The sequence below is a fragment of the Pestalotiopsis fici genome (genome assembly GCF_000516985.1).
Source record: "Pestalotiopsis fici W106-1 unplaced genomic scaffold PFICI_Scf_3, whole genome shotgun sequence".
Lineage (NCBI taxonomy): Eukaryota > Fungi > Ascomycota > Sordariomycetes > Amphisphaeriales > Sporocadaceae > Pestalotiopsis > Pestalotiopsis fici.
The window spans coordinates 1644938-1667896 of record NW_006917093.1 but is presented as its reverse complement, the minus strand read 5'-3'; the positions used below and the strand labels follow the sequence as shown (position 1 = coordinate 1667896).

General features: G+C 48.7%; 3 protein-coding genes across 3 annotated transcripts; all 3 read left to right on the top strand.

Moving 5' to 3' along the window:
- Positions 1-394: 394 nt before the first annotated feature.
- Positions 395-3769, top strand: PFICI_04645 (uncharacterized protein; the record flags this gene model as incomplete). The annotated part of the gene is made up of 1 exon (XM_007833226.1): positions 395-3769. One exon carries the CDS (start codon positions 395-397, stop codon positions 3767-3769), a length of 3375 nt encoding a protein of 1124 aa, XP_007831417.1.
- An 8223-nt stretch (positions 3770-11992) lies between these two features.
- PFICI_04644 (uncharacterized protein) lies at positions 11993-13461 on the top strand (the record flags this gene model as incomplete). The annotated part of the gene is made up of 3 exons (XM_007833225.1): positions 11993-12113; positions 12176-12444; positions 12889-13461. 3 exons carry the CDS (start codon positions 11993-11995, stop codon positions 13459-13461), a joined length of 963 nt encoding a protein of 320 aa, XP_007831416.1.
- Positions 13462-19957: 6496 nt separating this feature from the next.
- On the top strand, positions 19958-22278 carry PFICI_04643 (uncharacterized protein; the record flags this gene model as incomplete). Its single annotated transcript, XM_007833224.1, has 4 exons — positions 19958-19996; positions 20049-20535; positions 20569-21146; positions 21217-22278. 4 exons carry the CDS (start codon positions 19958-19960, stop codon positions 22276-22278), a joined length of 2166 nt encoding a protein of 721 aa, XP_007831415.1.
- Positions 22279-22959: the final 681 nt, after the last annotated feature.

Genomic DNA, 22959 nt, shown 5'->3' with positions numbered 1-22959 from the left:
CCCAGTCTCTTTTTTTACCATTTTCTTATTGCTACCCAGTCAGTCAGACGATCGATCGGCTATAGCCCATCTATCATCGTGTTCATTGTCCATCCTTTGCCCCGTGCGCTCAACGTTGCTAAGAGCAAGCCCCATATTGACATCCGCCAACTCAACCGTTCGCCCCGCCAAACATTGATTCGATCGATTAACCTGCGGCTCTAATGCAGACGAATTAATGGTATTGTTGCGGCCTAACTGATTCCTTGTTTGCTTCTTACAAGGTTTTCTTCTTGTCCTGTTATTCGTGGCCATTGTCTTCGTCGTCGCTGTCGTCGTCTCAACCTTTCACGTCAACACTGCGCGCGCGCTGCAGTGCATACGAGTCGGATCATGCTGGCGGGCTAAACACCAAATGCTCCTCTCCCTCGGGATGGCATCGCCTGTCGCTCGCCGCCTCTCGCGGTCGACCTCTTCATCGCTACCCGCTGCAAAACAACTCTTGTTCGGACTGGTTGCACTGTGGTCCTTGACACAGGTCGGCCTCGCGCAAAGTCTCCCATACGTCCCGACAACTATTCTACTGCCAAACACCAACAGCGTCCCTCTTCAGCAAAATGTCAGCTGCGACGTCGCCTATATCTTTTCGCCCACAGATGATTCCGTCTCACTGTTGGCTCTCAACATCTCAAGCACCATCAAGTCATCGGATCTGACATTCGATATATTATCCTCCGAGCTGCCATTCCTCGCCAGCGGCAATGCCTCTTTTACTCCCAGCATAGCAAATAATGGAACACTCATTGTATATGCCGGCAATTGCTCCTCGTCCAGCGATGCCGGTGTGTGGACAATGGACCCACCACTGGACGGTTCAAAGGGCAACTGGACACAGAGCGCACTGGGATCAAGTAACTCCGGTCCTGGTTATCTCGGCGCAGGGCTAAGTTTCTCAACAACGCTGGAGCCCGTCATGGGCCCCATGGACGTTTATATCTATGGTGGCATGTGCCCTGGCAATGTCACTGATGAGACACTCGCACAAAGCGAGGCAACATACTCTAATCAAATGCTGCGCCTCTCGCCCTCGGACTCGAATACTGCCGATTATGCAGTGCACTCCTTGACAAACAAAGGTGCACCAATAGCCGAAGCAGGATTCACCTTTACCGGACTGTCTCCGTCGATATCGAACAGATCCGGCACCGTGACGCAGCAAGCCAACTATGTTGTTCTGGGCGGCCACACGGAGTCTGCTTTTGTCAACATCAGTACCGCAGCTATCTGGAGCTTGCCGGAAGAAAGCTGGGGTTATGTGAGTATAGGCACGGCAAATTCATCAGGCTCCACAGAACTGGCCATTAAAAGCACTTCAACGACTATGGACCCACGATCTGGTCATACCGCCGTGCTGAACGAAGATGGAAGCGCCCTAGTAATCCTGGGCGGGTGGGTCGGGAATACCCAGACAGCTGCATCACCACAATTGGCTATTCTCGACCTCGGCCTTGGGTACGGAGGAAATGGAGATTGGCAATGGACAATCCCCGAGGACCAGCCATCTGGTTCGGGAATCTACGGCCATGGTGCAGCACTGCTGCCAGGAAACGTCATGATGGTCTATGGAGGCTACCAAATATCATCCTCCGGGAGCAACTCCAAAAGGCAAACGTCGACGACCCAGCCTTCCTTTTTGAATCTTACGAGTATGTCTTGGTCAGAAGATTATACGAACCCGACATATGCAGCCAGTGCAGGGGATGATACGTCCGATGACGATGACGAAGACGCTGCAAGGCAATTAGGTCTAGGTCTTGGTCTAGGCTTGGGCTTCGGTGCCATTATACTCGCGATCCTGGCATATTTTCTCTTCCGTTGGCGACATGTTCGCAAGTATTCTTCCCGGGAGGATATCATTCGATCGTTAGCCCAGGATACCAACCACTACCTTCAGGATGAACCCATGATGGAGCACGATGGTCAAGACACAAGCTGGTACCTCGGTGGCCATGATCCATACATGACTGGCGGCAGGTCACTAGGTTACCAAAGCCTACAAGGTGGTCGCGGAAGCATAGATGCAGCTGGTTTCTCCTACACTCCAGCGCCGATGTTGCGCAAGCCAGTGCCCCCTAGAACTTCGCGGGGGCACTACATGCCGGCTCCAGTCAGTGGCTATGACTCCCCTATGGGTCATCGTCCGACGCGATCTGGTGGGATACATCCCATATACGAAGCTGACGAGGAAACACAAACTGTGGAAGAGCCTATCACCCCTGCTAGGGACACAGCCAGGGACAGCGTGCACTCAGACCCATTCTTGACACCCGTAGCGGACAGACCTCTTTCCTTTCCTCAAGCAAGTCACGTATCACAAAGTCCAGGGAATGAAAGCCGACCGCAAACGGATCCTGATGTGCAGGACTGGATGTCGGACGTGGACGCAGCGGATGCACTATTAACAGGACGAATGACGACACACAGTGCTGGTGGCGCAGGTAGAACATCGCCAGTGCGACGAAACACGGTCAAGTCAATCATGTCGGTGCGCTCGGGATACAACGGGGACGAGGATGCGCGCACAAACAGCAACTTATCCGATTCCAGCCGTGGCGTGTCCCGATCTGGCTCTCAGCGTTCACATCTACGTCTCGGTTTCGGCGTTAGTCCTGCAACCGCAGCAGCAGAAGAGAGGAGTGGAACTAGCAGCTCTGATAGCAGTCAACCATCATACCACACTGCCAAGTCTATTCCGACCTTGCAAGCTGAAGGACCATCGTTGCTCCTAGGTAGACACGAATATGACGAGGACGACGCTCCAGGAAGTCCGAGCAAGAATAAGCCACGACTCAGTCGAGGATGGTTGGGCAGTCTCCGGCGCGTTTTCAGCGGCTCAACGCCGTCATCAGCATCTCCTGGAAGTTACCTTGACACTCCAATGCGTGACAGCATGGCTGGAGCCTCAGATTATGACCCACAGTCCGGGGGTCTCGGGACCATCGCCGCTGGCGGACTGTTCAGAAGAAAAGGAGGTCGTGGTGCATGGGAAGCTGGAGATGCAGGAAACGACGATGACCTTCCACTTGGTAGACGAGGCATGGGCGATGGAGATGACGAATGGGACATTGAAAAGGCTGTCGAAAAGCGACTCGTTCAGGTCATGTTCACGGTGCCTAGAGAGCCCCTGCGCATAGTCAATGGCGAGCCGGATATCGAGAGCGGCGAGAGTGTCGTTGTCATTGACCCAGACACCGATGAGAGGGTTGAGATGGACGAGAAGAGGAGGTACGAGCTCAGGGATGAGCCGAGAACGACGACAGAAATGGCTGAATCGAGCTACATATCAGAGAGACAGCCCCCTCATGGCGAAGAGGTCGAAGAGGAGGATGTGATTTTGGACAAGGGAAAACAGCGGGACAATGTAGATTCGGCTCTGGGCTCCGAGATTGGACCTCCGACTTATATACCAACACATCGAGACACTGTCGACTCGGGTCTGGGTACAGATTCTGACGTACCTCTGGAGCGGACAATGACCCGGGAGCTGGAGGGTCTCCTTCCCTCCTCAAAGGCGGAGGCGCGGCCCGACTCCTTCTCGTCCCTGGAGGATCCTTTCTTCAGCTCACCTAGCATCCGGCAACGCTCGCGTGATTCGCAGCATAGCGACGCGCCGATCCTTTCAGCACAGGCTGTACAACTAAAACGCCCTGAACGCGCCATGACACGCGTTCTGGCAATGGTGGAAAGCATCGAGAGCCGGAGCCGGAGTGCAAGTCCGGACCGACCGTGAAAACTTGGGATTATTGGCGTGTTGGAATGATGAGAGTGAGGTTATATATACCATGCTGAAGGGGTGTTTATTGGAATGCTATTTTTCTCGCACCATGGGTCAAAGCAAGGAGCAATTGTATATATATATAGGGTCACAAGGGGTTATTGGGTGGCGTTTACGGGGACGGTGGCCTATATCTGCTCCCGTTTTGCTAGGTAGAGCTGCAGTTTTTGTATTTTGCCAAAGGCTCGGAGTTTATGGGCTTGGGTATGCTTTGTATTGGAAATACGTATCTACAATGACCCCATTACCCTTTGTTTTTGTGGCCAATGAGGCTATTCTGGGTAGAGTTTGAATAGGAATGAAACCGAATTAGAATACACCAGGGACAGCAGCTGATTGTGAGGCCAAATCCGACTCTGAAGAGCCTCGAGGCTTCTAGTATATGATGAGCCTTTTAGAAAAATCTTTCCAATAGCCGATGGATCTTTTGAAATCGTGTATCGAAACGAGAACACTTCCTCAACATGTTCTCCACCACCATTCCATCGCGGACTCCGATATTTGAGATTCTGTCACGAACCACATTACATGTTGCTTTGCTTACTTTGGTTACAGTTGACTTTCATATTTCATACACAGTAAGTCCTTGCATTTCGGAAACTTTCCTTTTAATGGGGGGAGTAAACAAGAAAAATAGGGTCTCCTCGAGAGGATACCCTTTGAGCCACCCCCCACATGGCGCGCGGTCTCTCTTGTCCTTCTTTTTCTTCCCGGTGCCATGGAGCCAGAGAAAAGAGATCGACGTCAGGGAATGTGGTAGCGGCGAATGTTTGCCGATCACCAATTTCCCCCGTCGGTTACAGGTCTGACCGGAAGGGCCGTGACCAATGAATTCATTCTCTCTTTCTCTGTGCGTCTCTTTTTTCTAATTTTACCCACCAGGAAAGAAAGAAAAAAGGTCTTGTACTCCTGAGAGCAAAAAAAAAAGATTTGACAAGGCGAAAGGAAGGGTATCTTTTCATCTAGTTTGCAAGTGGGAAAACGGTGCCAGGGGGAAACAAACATTTGAAGGATTTAATTATGCACAGGGGTCTTTTTCAATTTTGTCTCGATTGGGACCACGAGGCGGAAGAAAAGATCCCATTTCACCCCAACTTGCCCACACACACACACACGTGTAATTGTTCCCGGGCATTATTTCGTCGTGCATATAGCATACCCAGCACAAATAAGATGATGGGAAGAGTCGGTAGGATTCAGCCAGCACAAGACATGGCCAATGGACATGCTGATTTTGGGACCAACCAGCCCAAGGCGCGTGCAATTTTGGGCCCGCGCCGCTCGCGTCCCAACGGTGGGCGCGTTCCTCTTCTCGCTCTTTAAGTCACTAGTCAGGGGTAAAAAGAGAGTACATAATAAAAATGGACTTTGGACAAGCACGGAATATTCCTAACCATCGAGATCCCTACGTCAGATCTTCTCCCTTGAATTTGGATTCGGCCTTTTATTTCTCCCATACTGTGTCGCGAGGGGGGAAGCAAAGTGTTATTATGACACGAATACGGAATAATTGCTGAAAGTATAGACGGGTGGTGACTACCGCATCAGGCACGTCGAAAAAAAAAACCGGCTGAAATACTCTTATCTACCGGCAGGCCAAGACGCGGTTCTTCTTCTTAGGGATCAATCCTAGCCTGCGTGATCTGGAGGAGGAGGAGGAGGAGGAGGAGAGAGAGAAAGAATTGAGATCCTTTCTTGTTCTTAGTAAGATCGAGAAAAATATTCCGAAGATCTGCACCCTGCCGATCGCTCAGGATGCCACGTTGCCCCGTAGCCTTGTCTATGCTTCATGCAATGAGATCTTGTTCACGGATTCGGGCCATTTCGCCAACGAGCACGCGGCAGTATGTGCTGTGGCTTTCGCAGAATTTTGTACACAGTAGTGATTATAAACTTGCAGGGCATCGATTGTCTAACAGTATAACAGGGGGTCGCCTTTACAAACTGACTGCCCGAGCAGACGCCGGCAGTTTTTCTGGAGTTGTTGTCGGCTGCAAATGTGACACGTCGAAGTGATTTTGCAGCGATTTACGCGGATAGGATAGCTGCAAATACTCCCACGTTGACATATTCAAGTTAAGCTTAACGAACCTACCATGAAGCAAGGGAAGAACTAATTTTGAGGGTTTGACGGTGTGCGCGGGGATCTGCTTGCAAGTCTCGAGTCAGGCGTGTATTGACTCTTGCAACGTTTCAGAATCAAACAGTGGATTCTTGCGGTTCACTGGCAGTCAAAGTCGTTTGGTATCCAACAGAATGTACCGATACTGGTACCAGGACTGGTGTGCTCCAATGGTAAAGTGCGGTTCTAACCAATAGTCAAATACCTGTCGGCCTTGAGCATGCACTTTGAGAGGAGTATAGCAACCATATCCTTGCCTTGGTTTTCTGATGCCAATGTGCCTATAAATCGGTCCGGTGCATAAATAAATAACAGACTTTTCGACTTTCACTGTCTGCCGGTTGCACGGCGTACGGCGAAATAAATGCCATGCCTGTTTGTTAGATCGGCCCTGATACTGTCTTGGCTCGGATAGGCAGTGTATCGCGAGCCGGGACACTGACTTTAACAGGAATGTGACTCGAGGAGGGATAAGCGAGCGTCATCGATTTTGCGACACGTCTAGTCAAATGCCACTTTGATCCTGGTGGTCCTCGATGAGAATGCTCCGTAAGATAAGCGCGATGATGCATCGCAGTACTCGCGATTTCAGGAACAAGTTTAGAAAAAGGTCCGAAGAGGTTGACGATGATGAGGAATTGGAGATTTAGCTTCACTCGCTTTGGCTGACGTGTAATATGCGGCACCTAAAATCTTCATGAGGATTCGCATTTCTCCAGATCAATCAGCGGCAGACCAGTCACTTAGTCGAGTTTGGGTGGGTTTGCGGGGGAGCTCTGTCTTGCTGACACTATGACAGGGCATGACGGATGCTCAATGCAAATTGCCGTGCGTAGTGGCACCGAAATGTGACAACTCGGTATACAATGTGTGGCGGTAACATCCTGCTGCTTTGAATGATTCTGTGCAACGCCGACTATTCGCCCGTGGCGTCGCTATGGCGAGAGCTGCACATTAGTCACGTAGCCGACTTCAAAGGACCGTTGCGGCAAGGATTGTCTCATGAAGAAATCCAATCCAGTGTGTTGTAGCCTGCTTTCTTAGACAGTGCTGTGGTGAGGATAATAGTGATACGAGCCAGAAGGATCCTATATCAAAGGAGTTGTACTACTTGCATCCAGATGTATCGCAATCCAAATCTGTGCAAGGGGACTCCGATGCAGTGCTCTGAAGAGTAGGAAGAAGTGTGGATGGTGGGAGGGCGCAAATCGATTGCTGTGTGATATTGCGTTGGCCAATATTCAAAGCCATGGACGTCCCTATAATCAATCTATCCTACAGCCAAGGCGTTGCTTACGGTACGCGCGGCGGGCGCGTGAAGCGTCCGCCTTGCTCTTTCATGAGCTAGGTATCCTGCACAGGATCAGCACCAAATAAGATCGTGACTAGGATTGATCCCACTGGTGTTCGCGGTACTGACCCCGTGCGTCCGTATTGTTTGGAGGGTGTGCTGGACCCTTGATGAAAGATACGAGCCATTGAGCAATCAGACCTTGGAGCCAGATCATGAGCAGTGCTCTCAAATGTATGGGAGTGTATCGGAAATGCAGCATGCCAGCTACGAACCACATCTTTTGTCCCTGATAATGAGCGGGGTGGCTTGGGAGGGTGTGATACTGTGGGGTCGCCGATGCGGTAGCTTGGAAATATATGAACAATATGGTACGCCCTCTCTTGAGCCAGAGACATGGCTGAGGACAAGGTGTTTCGTATGAGTGGTCATTTTAATCCTCAGTACTTCCCTCAGCAAAGATAAGCTCTTGTCCATAAGAAAACGGCAGTGTTTGTAGTACTGGTGGTCGTGACTCCGTGATTTGTATTGCGTACACCAACGGCAATCATCTCTTGATGGGCCAGTTGAGTTTCACAACGGAGCTGGTGTAGCTGCGCAACTTGGTCAAGACCGTCTGGAATGCCTGTAAATCGGGTCGCAGTTACCAATAACGAGCGTGTGAACAATCATCAGAACGTAAGAGTCGGGCATCACCCGCTGCGATGGTAAGCATTTGTTATACGCTCCGTAACTATCATTGAGAGGCGGGCGGATATGATTGGGTGTGAAGAGAGTATAGCAAGCAGCAATGAGCTCTGTCGTACAGTGCCTACGGTTGATCGTGACTTCACTGTCAACTGCCTAGGTGTTCAGTCGCTTGGTATAGTATGAAGAATGCATTCCTTTGCAACCCCCAAGCACGAGTTGTATGACTAAGCCAGGCCGGGAGCGATACATTCAAAGTATGGGCTTTCGGGGACTCGTGATACTCCGAGGGAGGCAGCAACCGAGATCCGACGGTGGGCGATGGGAGGACGGGGCGTGTTTGGTGTAGTAGCACATGTGTGATAGTTGATGCAAGCTGCTGGCTCCGTGACCTCCCGGAGGCGATGATTGCTGAGAGAAAACGAGAAAAAATCCCGAGGCAGTCTGTAACACAATTGCCCGCCCGCCTTGACACACTCCACGATGCATTTACACAGTACGTGACAGTTGGTATTGAGTGCTCTTATGCGCTTGGCAGAATTGAGGAGGTTGGGTTGGTGTGGACGGACGGGTAACAATCTCTGCGCCTTGTCGTCGACTAATAAGTGAACTAAAAGCGTGCATCTTGCTTAGCCTATACTGTGCGTGTGGTGGTCTTTTTCGACAGATCGAGCCGTAACAGGTGACACGGGAAGAATGTAATATTTATTTATATTTTCCTGAGCGGCGTAAATGTATCTTTTGTGCGAACCAGAAATTATTGTCTTTCACGAGCCTTTACGTGGCTGATTCTGATACTGTACTTACTTCTTTCCTCCTCCCTTCCAACGACACAGCAAGCAGTTGAGTGGCAGCAAACTGGCTCGGCAATAGCAAGCGCACGACGCTTACATGGTAACATCGCTGCTGCCTCTTCTGCCACCTCCTAACCAAAGGGTTTTTCTTCCTGCTATTAATTTATTTTTTCGCCGCTTCTAAAATGGGCTTCTTTTGGTGACGTTATCTTTCCGGTGACGGCCCCGCCTGCCCGCTGGAATAACACCCGCTAAATACGGAGGCTTAGGGCGCCGTGATACCCTGTCCCTTGTCACAACCCATGTTTGCCATGGGCAATGCGCACAGAATGGCCCGTCTCTTGCGAACCAAGAACAAGTCATCGGACGAGTCGTCACATCATCTCAAGCTCTGTTCCTTGTGAAATATGATGCAGGCATGTCGTGAAGTGTTAGTAAGCGGGGTATGGTCAGCAGTATATTTTGCCTACACTGTGTATACAGATTTCGGGCTGTCTTGGCCGTCTATTTGATCTATCGATCTTTTTTCCCCAGTAGTAGATGGATTTTGTCCGAGGAATTTGAGCGCAAACCTTATGAGTTTTACACGGCTGAAGCTAGGAATTGCAGTAGCTAGCGTATCTCAGACCGGCCAAGCCGGCCAAGAGCAGGTAGTACCTCTCTGAATACAGAAAACAACGAATCGATCTAGGTTTGCCAACGAGATCGTTGGCTTGGTCGTCCCGGTTTTTATTCAGTCGGCTCACCACCGCAGTGGTTCGTTACGAGCCGGCAACGCCTCTAAGCATGCGCTAGCAGCGACACAGCTTAGCGGGACTTGCTGGATAGTGCGGCAGTCTTTCGTTTCCAGCGCTGTGTTGGGTTATCCCTAAGGCAATTTGCAAGCCAGCGGCTCATCTCGGTCGATCGTGATTGGAGCCCACGAATCTTTGCCAAAAGGGGCAACGATCTTGCATATGCCCCTGGTCGATAGTCGTGGTCGGTTGTCCAAGATAGGTACGTGCCTAGGTGTACCAGAGTCAACGTACGGTATGCACACATCTCTGCACAAGTTATCCGTAAAAAGTGTGTCCTTCCATGTGCCCTGGCCAGCCAGAAGACGCGTTTTTTCCCCCTGGGCGGGCAAGCGGGCAAAGAAAAACTTGGTAATACACTACGTAGGTGGTGTTGCACATTATTCATCAGAGACCTGGTAGAACATGATGAAGAGAAGGGAAAAAGAGAAGAGAGAAATGAATGATGTTTGCTGATGCACTATTCCTTTGCTCCTTTTGGATGCCCGCTAATAACATTAAACATGCCTCAATGGTAGTGCCAAGCGCCTATTCTTTTCAGTTGGGCTCCGTCGAGGAAGAAGCGAGAAGAATTATCCCCATGTTCCGTCCATTCCATCAATTTGGTTTGCGCGTGTTATTTTTTCCCCTTCACTCTCTTTCCCTTCTCCTCGCCCTACCATCCCACCCACCCCCTTGTCTTGTCTCAACCCACACGCTCGCTCGTTGCCTTCTTTCCCTTCCCGGCGGGTGACTCCTGGTGAATGATTGATTGATCGTTGTTTTTTTTTTCGCGGTCTGCCGTCGTTGCAACACACTGCTACGGACAATCCAGAGACACCTTGTTCACCCAGCTTCATTCATTTCTACACACTCTCTCTTTCTGCAGTGTCTTCCACTCCCCGGTTGCCCCTAGCGTTCGTTCCCCTACACCTCATGTAGGTTTTGGGAGGCGTTTTCGGACATTGTCGTCGCCGTTGTCGTTCGACAGGAAAGAAGCTTTTCTGCTACTGCTACAGCCTACGTAGCAGCTACCTACTCTACTACCTACATACCACATTCGCTTGTCGCGCAAACGTTCTTGTCGTCTGATTCCTGGGTTCATATCCATATCCTTTACTTTACCACATTCGTTACTCCTTACCTCCGGTATCCTACAAGCCGCCTCAGGCTTCAGCAATTACCCCCACACACCACTGCAAGCTTCAACTCTCTTCTCGTGTTTGTGCTACTAGCTCACCTTCATTCTCTTGTCACCCTCCTTGGCCTACTCCACCCCATTGCAGGCGAGACACAGACAGACGGAGCAGTTTTGGGCAGACTACAGCAAGACAGACGGCCGTACGCGCACTTCGGCCAAGTACTCTCGACCTCCCCATCTACAAACCCCTCAAGAGAGGTCAATTGATTCCAGGGATATCGGCAATAGTAGTAGAAGATACCAAGCATCCCATTCTACCTACAATCATCGTCCCCCCGACCTTGCCAGCTTTTCGGCCCTTCGATCTGCCCGCCCTAGCACCCTGCTGGTTACCCCCAGACTCTCCAGTTCGGCTGCAACCCAAGTCACCCAACCAGCCAAGATCCGTACAGTGTACTTTAGCCCAGCGCTTTCGCTACTGTACCATTTTCTTGATACGATCCCGGCAAATTTAGGCGCCTTGTTACCCATATCGGGCCTCCACTCTTTCTTCCTTTCCTCTCTGTTTCTACTCTTCTCTTCTCAATCCTTCCTTGGCCTGTTGTTATTCGTCTATTCGTTTCGTTTGTCGACGACAACAACAACAACAACGACCTGGACCTCTGCTCCGACTGCCTTCTCGACCAATCCCCCCAAGGCATTCAAATTTAATCGCAGAGCCTGCAACTAGTTGTACCTGGTCGCAGCCAAGGACATTCGACGGAAAAAAAATAGGACACAGCACAGCAAACCTCGCACCGTCAGTTTCGTGCTCAATCTTTATCCTCTCCCAGTGTGTCATACAACGTGGAGACGAGTCAACAAACACACCAGAGTCAACTGTCGACCGCCGATCGACACCAGCTGACCTCTTGTTGATCTCGCACCCGAGGACTTTTTTCTTCTTGTAGCAGCAAGCCAAGCATCTGCTACTGACCGCTCGATTTGTGTCAATTCGACCGTGCCAACCAGGCTTGCTCGCGCTGGTCTTTTTTTATTATTATTTTGGTGCAGCCAGGACCATGAGCATTCTCTCCAAAACTTGGATGTAGAGTAATTTCGACGCATTTTGCATGGTCAATTGCATCTCAATTACCTGTTACGTCCGTGTCTTTGCGGCAATTTTACTTTCAAGAAGATCCAGTTGTAAGTATCTGCGAATATCTTCGATGCGTCTCCGGTATACCCGCACAGCACCGACTCTTTCCCTCCGCCTGCAAAATATCACCACGTAGTAGCAAACGGGTTTTGGTGAAGACACTATACAAGATATACAACATTTGACTGACACCAACGAGTAGTGATCGCACGAGAAAGTTGAAGTTGCAAACATGGCTTTACGACAATGTCGGCCTCTCATGGCCGCCCTCGGCTTTCTAAGTCTAGTATCTTTGGTATCAGCTGTGGACATGACATACTGTGCCAGCTTGAACACAGCGGATGGATCTGCCAGTATGTTTCCGGCTCGGTGAAGCAATTCTTATCGTACTCCGAAGCTGACCCGGACTCTGTAGACTCGAGTACCTATCAATCCGACGGTCTATGCACTGAGTTTTGCAGTGGATATGCCTTCGCCGTCTTGCAATATAAGGACTGCTGGTGCAGCAACTACGTCCCCGCTTCAAGCGATCAAGTCGACACGTCCGAATGCGACACTGATTGTCCAGGATATCCATCAGATACCTGTGGAGGTGATGGGCTCTATGGCTACATTGGACTGAGCAGCAATCCCTCTGGAACTAAAGGGGGTGATAGTACGACGGCTGCTGCAACGACTACACAGGTACGTTTTCCCAGTTTTACTCTTTCTCGGCACTGACGCCCCCTGATCTGGGTTGGCGTTGGTGAAATATTTTCTTCTTCAATTCGTGGTCAGCTGGCCGGCAAGTATCTTACTACTGTGAATACTTGATTTTTAACAGTCTCTGGAATCAGGGCACAATTGTGACTCAGACGGTACAAAATACTGTCACGGTCGATCCTACTACTTCTTCTACTACTCAAACATCTACAGATACTCATGTATGCCCAAAGTCTTTTTTTCAAGCTTTCCTTTTTTTTTTCATCTTATATATAATGGAGTGTCAGTTTTCATCGGTGTTGCGTCTCATTTTTCTCATTACACAATCTACCTCACTTCCGATTTTTTCTTTCTTTTTTTTCTTTTTTTCCTATGCCTACAGCCTGTACTTTTCCATACTGGTTGACTAACCAAACCAATGTACAGGCATCAACTGATAGCACAACAACCGAACCTACAACTACTGCAGCAGGAGAATCATCATCTACTTTGATTTCGACAATCACTCAAGGAGGTAGCGTGATGACTGTGACTGTCATGCCGACTGGAGGTGCCTCAGCAAGCTCGAGCACGGCCGAGGTTAGCACTAGTCAGAAGGGTCTATCGACTGGTGCAGCTGTGGGTACTGCTGTCGGCGTCTTAGGATTTGTCGGCATTATCTTGGCGGCCGGTTTCTTTTTCTGGTTCCGCCGAAAGAGACGTGAGCAAGAGGAGGGTTCCATGCTACAGCACCAGAACAGCTTCCGCGGCAGCTCTGCCGGCATCATGAGCACACCTAGAACCGAAATGGCCTCAGTTTGGAACGACGAAGCACAGTCTGTAGGACGAAGGAGCAGCCGCTTGATGCCTCACGATCCTCGGATGGACCCATACGCTGCCAATATCTATGGTCGTTTCGACAACAAGAGCCGAGAAAGTATCAACACTCTACGCGACGATCAAGATTACTCGAGGAGGGTGCTGAGAACTACCAATCCGGATCTGCCAGGCGACAACTGAACATAAGTTAGCGACTCCTGGTTTGGAGTTTGCGTATGTTTTTATTGGACCTGTTTGACGACTTAAACGAATCTTTTACATCGCATAGGCCTGGCATTGGTTGATTACACTTGCATTTCGGAGATACCAGAGCGGCGTTTTCCAGGAAGCTGGACCACAAACTAGAATGAACTCGACATTGCGATGCGGATGTAGGCTCTCAAGACGGCGATCTGGAGATGACGACTATCTCGATCACCTGGCCGTATATTAGGAGTGAGAGCCACCGATCTTTTGCAACACACAGGGAGTTGGATCGCCCAGAAGAATTGAGGGCATATTTGAGGGACGAACACTACGACCACAAGCGAGACGCGCCGTTCCCACGAACGGACAGCGGAAGCGAATTTTGTGTACATATAAGTGCTGACAGCGCACAATTCTAGAAACTGGGACTGTCGACCACTCAGTTGCGACTGAGAACTACACGGTAATATAACAGCAGTACATACAATCATAATAAAGGATTGAATACACGAAGAAACAAAATCCATGGTTCGTCGGTTGCAACGGCCGACCACGGGACGCTGACGTCTTGCATGTCCCATGTTTTATTTTTATTTCATCCTTTGTACTGTTCCGCAGCGTCAGTATTTTTCTGTGTTTATATTTGTGTGTTTTATTTTGCCTAGAGCATGTTTATTTGTATCTGCTACGTTTTAGTAATTTGCACGGTACTCGGAAACCAGGGGCCCGGGCAACTTGGATAAAGTTTAATGAAGATTTACGCTGGTTACATCATTCCGCATTCTTCAAGACGGCCGTCAAATGCTTGGCGAGAGAAAAGCGAGTTCCAGGGACCAATCGTTTCCCTACCTGAGTCAAGAAACGTGCCTCGGCTGCCTGACCATTTCCTAATCCAACCCCTGGACACGTTTTAGTTCTTTGTGATTTCTCGAAATCGTGTGACTGTTGAAAAAAAAAAAAAAAAAAGGCGCGATGCAACTGATTTGATTTGCAGATATTCGACAGACAGGTCATTACTCTCTGTAGCATCTAGTGAATCGGGAGTGCAATGTTGAGTGGCCGTTGGCTGGTTACTATCGAATCTAGACTTGGCGTTCGGCTCCCGTGATTAGTGCCAAAGCCATTTTCAAGATCCCCCTCCTGCCTGCCTACTGTGCACTTTCCTCTCCTTTGACTCCATTATAGCCAAGAGTACATACCGACTTCATGATTCTCTAGTCGCCCAATAACGCAGAGGTCATGTAGGTCCAGAACTTCCTTTGTATGTCGATGTGCCCCAACTCATCTTGGAGTTTCGAAGAGAAACATGGTTGCTCACCCTCAGCCGGAGACAAAATGAAATAAAAATAAAACCAGAGGAGCGGGAATCATTGTCTCGAGCCCCTATCGGAATTGAGTTCCCTTAGCCCGGTCCTTGTGCAGCTTACCATAATAAAAGTATAATATGATTTGTGTTTTAGAATTTTCGGAAAAATCATGTTTGGTCCTTTTTCATTTTCCCCTCTCTCACATTGACACGTGTGAAAAAAAAAAAAAAAAAAAAAAACGCACAAGTTCCGTTGACGGCACGATGTATTTTAGCTCAGCCTTATCAGTCGAGCTTTGTTTTCCCCCAAGCTAAAGCGTTAGGGATCTGGGACGGGAAGAAATTCTCTAAGAAATGGATTTATTTTATTCTCTTTTTGGTAGGGAGGGTTCTTTTTAGACTTTTGGATTTCCTCACACGTTGTGGCCGAGGAGCGAGAGGACGAATGTGTGAATCATCATCATTACTCTTGAACCTCTTCCTCCATTGACCTTATTTTCGGCAGCTCGAATGGGGGAAAATTGATAATGATGACAGGAGATCTGTTCCATATCAATGTATATATTCTGCAGTGGCATCAAGTTTAATTTGTGCATGTTCGGCAAAAGGAAAAATATTGGTTTGCGGCGAGTCGGTGTGCAAGGGATATCGTATGCGATGATGAACATTTTCCATTGCCAAGACTCCATGTCGAATGCGAGTTGATATTGCAGCTGGAAAACCATCGTCATATCACAAAAGAGAAACTTGAATCAAGACTTCATGCTTCTGTTATACATGGACGTGGGTATGATAAAGCGCCAAACAACGGTTTGGAGCTGTCGGGTTTGGGCGACTCGCTTTGACAAGATAATGTGATGCAATCAAGTATCACCCACCCAAGCTGTCAAACATATTTGGTATATTATGTCGGTTACTTGGCTGGATATCCCGTGAATCGGCAACTCTTTGCAACGATGGGTGATGCTATGTTGATATCTTGATCACTTACGTGTCAATAGGCATCGCTAGCTTCAAATAGATATATTTGCTCATATCGAACATTTAGAGACCGCTTCAGAGGCGGGGACCGGTATTATAATTGTCATGTTCAGCTCAGATTTGGGAAATATGAGGCAATCTGCGCGCGTATAATATTCAAGTATTTTAATTTTGGTATCTATGTCATGCTTTTGTCGGTGCAATGGTACAGCATATGGCGCCTCGAAGACCATGTCAATCATCACCGTCATGAGATCTCTTACCTTGACTCTTTTGCATGACATATTGACGTGGTCAAGTATCCCTCAAGGTCTCATGTGAAGCACAAGCCAGCAAAGTATTCCTTGTCATTCAACAGAAGCTTTATGAATATAGAGAACGAATCATAATCCGACGTGAAGCCATCCTATCGATTTCTTCAATCTCCACAAATCACTCACGTCCAATCGGGAGTAAACCATAAGATAACATGGAGGAAAACATCTCATAAGAGGTGGCTTCGTTTGGTAAGTTGGAATCCGTATTTGCTAGATTGTGTTACCAGCAGACTCGACAACCATACTGCATTTGGGCTATTTTCATTGATTATTGTCACTAATGCCATGAACATGCTCTATTTAGCTGCTTGAAGTACTGAGAATAAATTATAACACGAATATATTTATCTTTCAATTCTTTTCATGCTCATCGCAGTTGAAACACTATATATCGGTATCAATGCCATGAAATCCATTTGTACAAACCACGCCTCTGTTGGATACATCTCCCAAGGCGACGTCAACTTCTCTCTTCAGGATGATCAAGACCATGGGCACAGAGTCTTGGAATTTAAGACTCTCCATACTCTGGTTAGCAGACAGTTCTACAAAGATCATTTGCAATGTACTGGTGTACCTGGACCAATCCGAAAGATGCAGACTGATATTCCATACCACACGACCGTGCCCTGGATACGATTCCAGGCCGCCGTATAAAAGTCATCTAGGATTATATATAACTTGTGTAACTGATATCTAGTACATCCAACGCTGCGGTTAGCCCAAAAGACTGGAAAGAGATTAATTTGATCGAGGCTGAGGGCGTGACGCAAGCAACAGCACAGCTTATGGGTCCTGGCATCACCTGACAGTAAGCACCAACTAACTGCGCCAGCCACGATGAGAAGAGACGGCGTACATGCAAGTTTGATATACGACATGATTTGTGTACTGTGCCCGGCGAAAGTCAAGCGTTACATGCAGCCGACTATGCAAAAAGAGACTCGGTTTGCATTGTTTTATACGGGACTGCAAGGGGTGGCGCTGTCCATATTTTCATATATAACCGAGCAAGACCCAGAAGGGCTGTGGGTCGCTCATCAAACAAGACTTGCTGCTTCCCAGACACCTTCTAATAGTGATGTTCAAAACAGAGTTTGATATAGACCCAGGACGTGGGAACCGGTTGTGATGAGGATGTATTTGTTTTGTTTGTTAGCTGGCCCATGCATTCATCCAAAGAAGAAGAATGTTAGCCAAAGCGATTGAATTGTAATGTTTCAAATGAAGATATCAACCCAACCATTTACTGGCGTCTAAGCTTTTGCTCGGCAAATGCTTGGGATCCGCATAAACAAATTATGGAGTTCACAGCCGATCCATCCAAGACATTTGGCTTTCTTCAGCCTGGCTTGCCTGGCTATGCTATGCTGTGCTGAGCTGCTCTTTTTAGATATTGCACTACAAGGTGCGTACAGCAACGGAAACAGCAAAGCTGGGTAGTCCTTGGCTGGCTGTCGGTTAGGAGTCCATATTTTAAAGGCTTCAATGCTCCACAGCTGCAGCAATGCGCCACCGCCTACTAGTCAACTACTATTGACTTGTGTGTGTAAATACGCGATTTCGAATACGTGATATGGAGCAGCGCAAATATCTATCGTGGGACACATGGAAATATCCAAAAAGAAAAAGAAAAAAAGATGTAGAGCCTCGAACGAGAGGAAGTAACAGGTGGGAATTACGGAGCACATGTTGGACTTGCTCGGTGGACGTTTGTAAAAATCGAGGTATATGTTAGAGAAAATGACATGATACCGACGGGACCGAATGATGTTTTTATCGAGACCATTTGTAAATGTTTTCTTTCTTTCTTGTAGTTGAAGAGTCAATCATATTCGAGGATCTAACCCAGAGCGCGCAAAATTCCTCCTCCTTGGCAGAGAGCCCCCCCGGTAGAGATCTGCTGGTTTCCGAGTGGGCCAAACGGGTCCTGACATAATTTGACAGGCAATGTCTAGACCGAGCGTAGACGACAATAGAGAGGCTGAGGGGCATTGGACTGCTGCTCGGTGATGGTGAATTCTTTGGAAATGGGTAATTCTGGAGACGACCAACTTCCACAGGTCGTAAATCAAATAGGCAATTAGGATCCATACATTACACTAGGTTAGTGGTGTGTAATTCTCTCTTTGTTTCGTGGGTCTTGAGAGATGTGTCAAAAGTGTCAATCAATGCATCAAGTTAGCGTAATTGGTGCTATTGCTTCTTCTTCTTCTTCTTTCTTTCTTTCTATTTTCCTCTTTTCAATGTGACTACTTGGTATTATTGCCTGGAGACTGACCATCTTCTCTGCATACATGCAAACATCATAAACAGGTATTGGTGGTGGTGTATATTACAAGCACGCAGGTACCACAGACTACCTACGTACGGGAGGTAGCCCTGTCAAGATTTCTCAAAATCCACTCCACCATCGTTTCGTCACTGCTGCTCAGCCTCGGAGGGGGAGGGGGGCAAAGGACGAACCCCTGTCGGGTCCCCTAATGTTAAAAAGAGAGACAGAGAAAAGATGCATGTGGAGGGGGTTACTTGAGAAACTAGGCGCTAGGATTGGGCGTCTTATGTCCAAGTTCTAGTTGGATCGACCACCGAGGGAGGGGCGGCAATGGCTGAATCTAACGGTCATTGGGCGGCCATAGCGGGAACGATTAGGAGATCTGATTGTAATGCAGCCACTCAGGCTTGTCAAAGTCGTTACCTGCGTGATGACTCTCTCTCTCTCTGCTTCTGCACCTCAGACGGGCAGAAAGAAGCACGGGTCAGTTGCATGTGTGCACCAAGCAATGTATGTACGTTGTTTGTCAGTCAGTCAACCCTGTCCCCATGCTTTTCCATGCAAGTACATTCATTATCTAGAAGGAAAGCCTTGAGCAGCACAACGTTGCTGTATGTGCTGCTGCTGCTGCTGCCCCCCCCCTGGTTTTCGGTTAGTAACTACTTTACTCGTGGTGTAATGTATCTATCTAACCTACATTGTACCTACTTACATTTATATTACCCACGTAGCGACGGGTATGTAATAAAATTTCAGTACTGCTTTCCTCTAATGATATTGATTTTCAATTCACTTTATTAGCGATCCCGACTGCACAGCCTACCGGATTTTGCCATCGTACACGGAGATGCGACAGCATCACACAAGACGAGAGACAGGAAGAGAAAAGTACACACAGAGAGACACGACGAGAGAGATACTCTCGTCCATTCAGTCAATCAAGCAGTGCAGGCAAGTTTATTATTGGCATCCACTCGTTTTGAATCTCAAAGCCCAGCCAAAAAGAAGTAGCAACAGCTTTTTATGCCAAGCAAAGTCCAGTCCGCCTTTTTTTCCCTGGTGATCGACAAACCAACCCGCCGCCACTTCTTTCTTATTCCTGCTTTTCTCGCTCCCTCCCCTGGCCACAAGACTGAAAGAGAGAGGGAGAGTGACCTGACAACTCATCACCGACAATATACTCCATCTTTTCTCTTCTTCTTCTTCTTATTTTATCAGGTACAAGTTGCCAAAGAAAAAAAGAGAAAGAAATAGACTGCAAGATATAATAATAATAATAATAAAAGAAGAAGAAAAGTCCAAACTCGGGTCGATCCGGCAAAGCGAAACACGTCTTGTTCACTCTTTTTTTTTTCTCACATCATTATAATTGCTTGGCCTCTTCGCCGGCCCCCGGGCCCACGGCCCCTTAGCTCGCCTACCTTGTAGTCTCTCGCGCACCTCAGCTGACGCAGCTTCACTTGGCAACCCCGTTCAAATCCCATGCGACCGTTTGATTACCGCAAAAGTCGGCCCTTGTTTCGCATCTCCTCTGCCACCATCTTCGTCTCCCATCACTTCTACCACTGATAATCAATCTTTCCTTTCTTCACTTTTGTTCGCATACAACTCATGATTGCGCCGGGAGCACTTTCATTTCGACGAGAAGCGGTGTCGTACCAGACGCATAAGTCGTCGTCGCCCTTGAACAAACGTCACCCAGCTTCAGTTTCACCCTAGCCGCCGCCGCCGCCGCCGCCGCCGCCAGACTGACGATGACTACTGCTACTACTACTACTGCGACGACAACGACGACTGCGACGACCAATTCTTTCCGCCGGCATTGTTGCAAGAGTTTCGCGACAACACCCCCCCAACCAATAGTGACGTTTACTGGCCAACAATAACAAACCCGACTGCCACCCGCAAAGCACACGAGTACATCAAAGAAGAGACGACACGGCACACGAGACGGGCGAGAGCCATTGCCGTCATTCCTGCCCAACATGAATTTAACATGCAACTCCACGTTGGAGGAGATGCGAAGTACGTTGAAAATCTCAAAACAACCACAAGCGCTGGAGCCACCAAATCTCCAATCCCCTCCAATGCCCAGCTTCTGCCCCAGATCCTCCCGTCTTGTCGCTCGCTGGTACCTGCATGCCCAGAAACTTTTAGAGCCATGGCGCCAAGTATAAGCATTGTCAATCGTCAGTGATCGCTGACCGTAATCACAACCACAGTTGGGTCTGAGACCAAGATAGCCGGCCCCTTCACCTTTCATCAACTGGCCTTGATCATAGCCGGCGGGTGCGCCGCCATTGCCATCATCACCAGCTTCTACTTGATGTGGAGGCATGCGACCAACTACACCAAGCCTCGAGAACAAAAACACATCATCCGCATCTTGTTCATGGTTCCCATCTACTCGGCCTCCGCTTTCCTCTGCATATGGTACTACTGGCATGCCGTCTACTTTCAGGTTCTCAGCGACTGTTATGAAGCCTTTGCCATCTCGTCCTTCTTCGCCCTCATGTGCCACTACATGGCCCCCGACCTACACGAGCAGAAGGAGTATTTTAGAAACATGCACCCCGTGAAACCCTGGGTATGGCCCGTCACCTGGATGAACAAGTGCTGTGGCGGCGAGCGTGGGCCTTGGAGAACCCCCAAGAGCGGCCTGACGTGGTTCAACATTATTTGGATAGGCATTTACCACTACTGTTTCATCAGGGTAGCCATGACCATCACCGCCGTCGTTACCCAGTACTTTGACCGTTATTGCGAAAGCTCCAACAGTCCAGTCTTTGCGCACATCTGGGTGAGCAACACCATGGACCTCCATCAATAATAAATCTCGGAAACATGATGCTAATCAAGATACATACTAGGTCTTGGTGATTGAGTCCGTGGCGGTAACGATCGCCATGTTTTGCGTCATACAGTTTTATATCCAGCTCAAGGAGCCGCTTGCGGAACACAAACCCTTCTTGAAGGTCTTGGCCATCAAGCTGGTCATTTTCTTGTCATTCTGGCAGTCCAGCGCCATCTCGGTCGGTACATCCACTTTGCACATTGTCGAAGCAAACGACGTTTTGGCATATCCGGATTTGAAGGTTGGCATACCTTCGTTGCTTCTATGCGTCGAGATGGCCCTGTTTGCTATCCTCCATCTATGGGCTTTCCCATACTCGCCTTACGTTCCTGGTGCTAAACAGACCTTCTACCCTGTTACCGACCCTTCATCGGGTCTACCACCCCGTGAGAACGATCGCGGCGAACCACAAGGCGGACCAATGGGCATTAAGGCCTTCATCGATGCCATCAACCTCTGGGATGTAGTCAAGGCGTTTGGACGTGGTATCCGCTGGCTCTTTGTTGGCGTCAAGAAGCGCCACAACGACCCAAGTTACAAGAACGGCCACAACAGCCTCGACACCAGCTACCCCATGAAGCCTTTTGCCATGAGGCCTGCTGGGGCAAAGAGCACCGATCATTTGCCGATTGCTACACAATTTCGGCAAAGCACATTCTACGACAAACCTAGCCCCTTGGGGCCTACCCGGCGCAACGACGAAAGCGCCGGCTTGATCAACAATGCCCAGGATATCTCCATTTCTCCACCAAGGGAGCCGAGCCCCTATCTTGAGCAACCTCTGGAAAACCCCCGGCAAGACGGGCGCGCCTCAAGCCCCTACCACGACCCCCATCGAGAAGAATACTACCAAGGGCCGCCAACGCACGAGGAGCACCCGACAGAACATGGACCCTACCATGCCTATTCCGGGCCCGAAGACCTTGAGCATACGCAATATGCCACAGCATCTTCCAGCAACACAATGAGTGGCAACAATCAACAACAAAATAACAGAAGCTCGACACAAATCAAATTCGGCAATGCACTGTGGGGTGATCGTCCTCATCCTGCCGGGCAACCTGCCGGTCATTTCTAGACCGTCTTACGCGACATACGATCTATAACGAATCATTACGTTGTACTTTGATACCACCAAAATCTCTGCGTATAGTCAGAGACGCGTATGGCATGTACCATCTGGGATTGCATTTGGCGTTGGGCGTAACTGGTAGATATCATGCATGGTCTGTTTTTTTTCTTCTTCTCAAATCTTTACGATGATATCAAAAGAGGGGACCATCAATCCCTTGGAGCGGGTTGATCTGCGCCATGTGTATAATGATGAAACCAAGCCCTGAATAGGATATTTGGCGGCTTGTATATTATATCAAGAAGAAGATGCGTCATCCCCTTACGAGGAGCGTAATCGTCAATTGAGAATACCATTTGAGGATGCATAACTTTTGTCCACGCTGGCAAACATTTCTGACTTCCGGCGGTCTCTAATAGTGCGAACAACCCTTAGATTGACGCTGTTGCTCTTTTCCTGGTACCAGTCTTGTCGTATTCAAAAGATTAAAGTGGCATCACTTGTTGAACATTATGAAATTGCATCACACCTTTTGCGTCCAGGGTGCCTTTGGGTCACTTGCATGGCATCTATAATAACACAGTATGCTCTTTTCTTTCCGACCAAGAAACCAGCCATGTCCCCCTTACAAGCACGCACCCAAGTGCACATAACGATTATAAACAAAAGGCACAGAATCTAATAGTA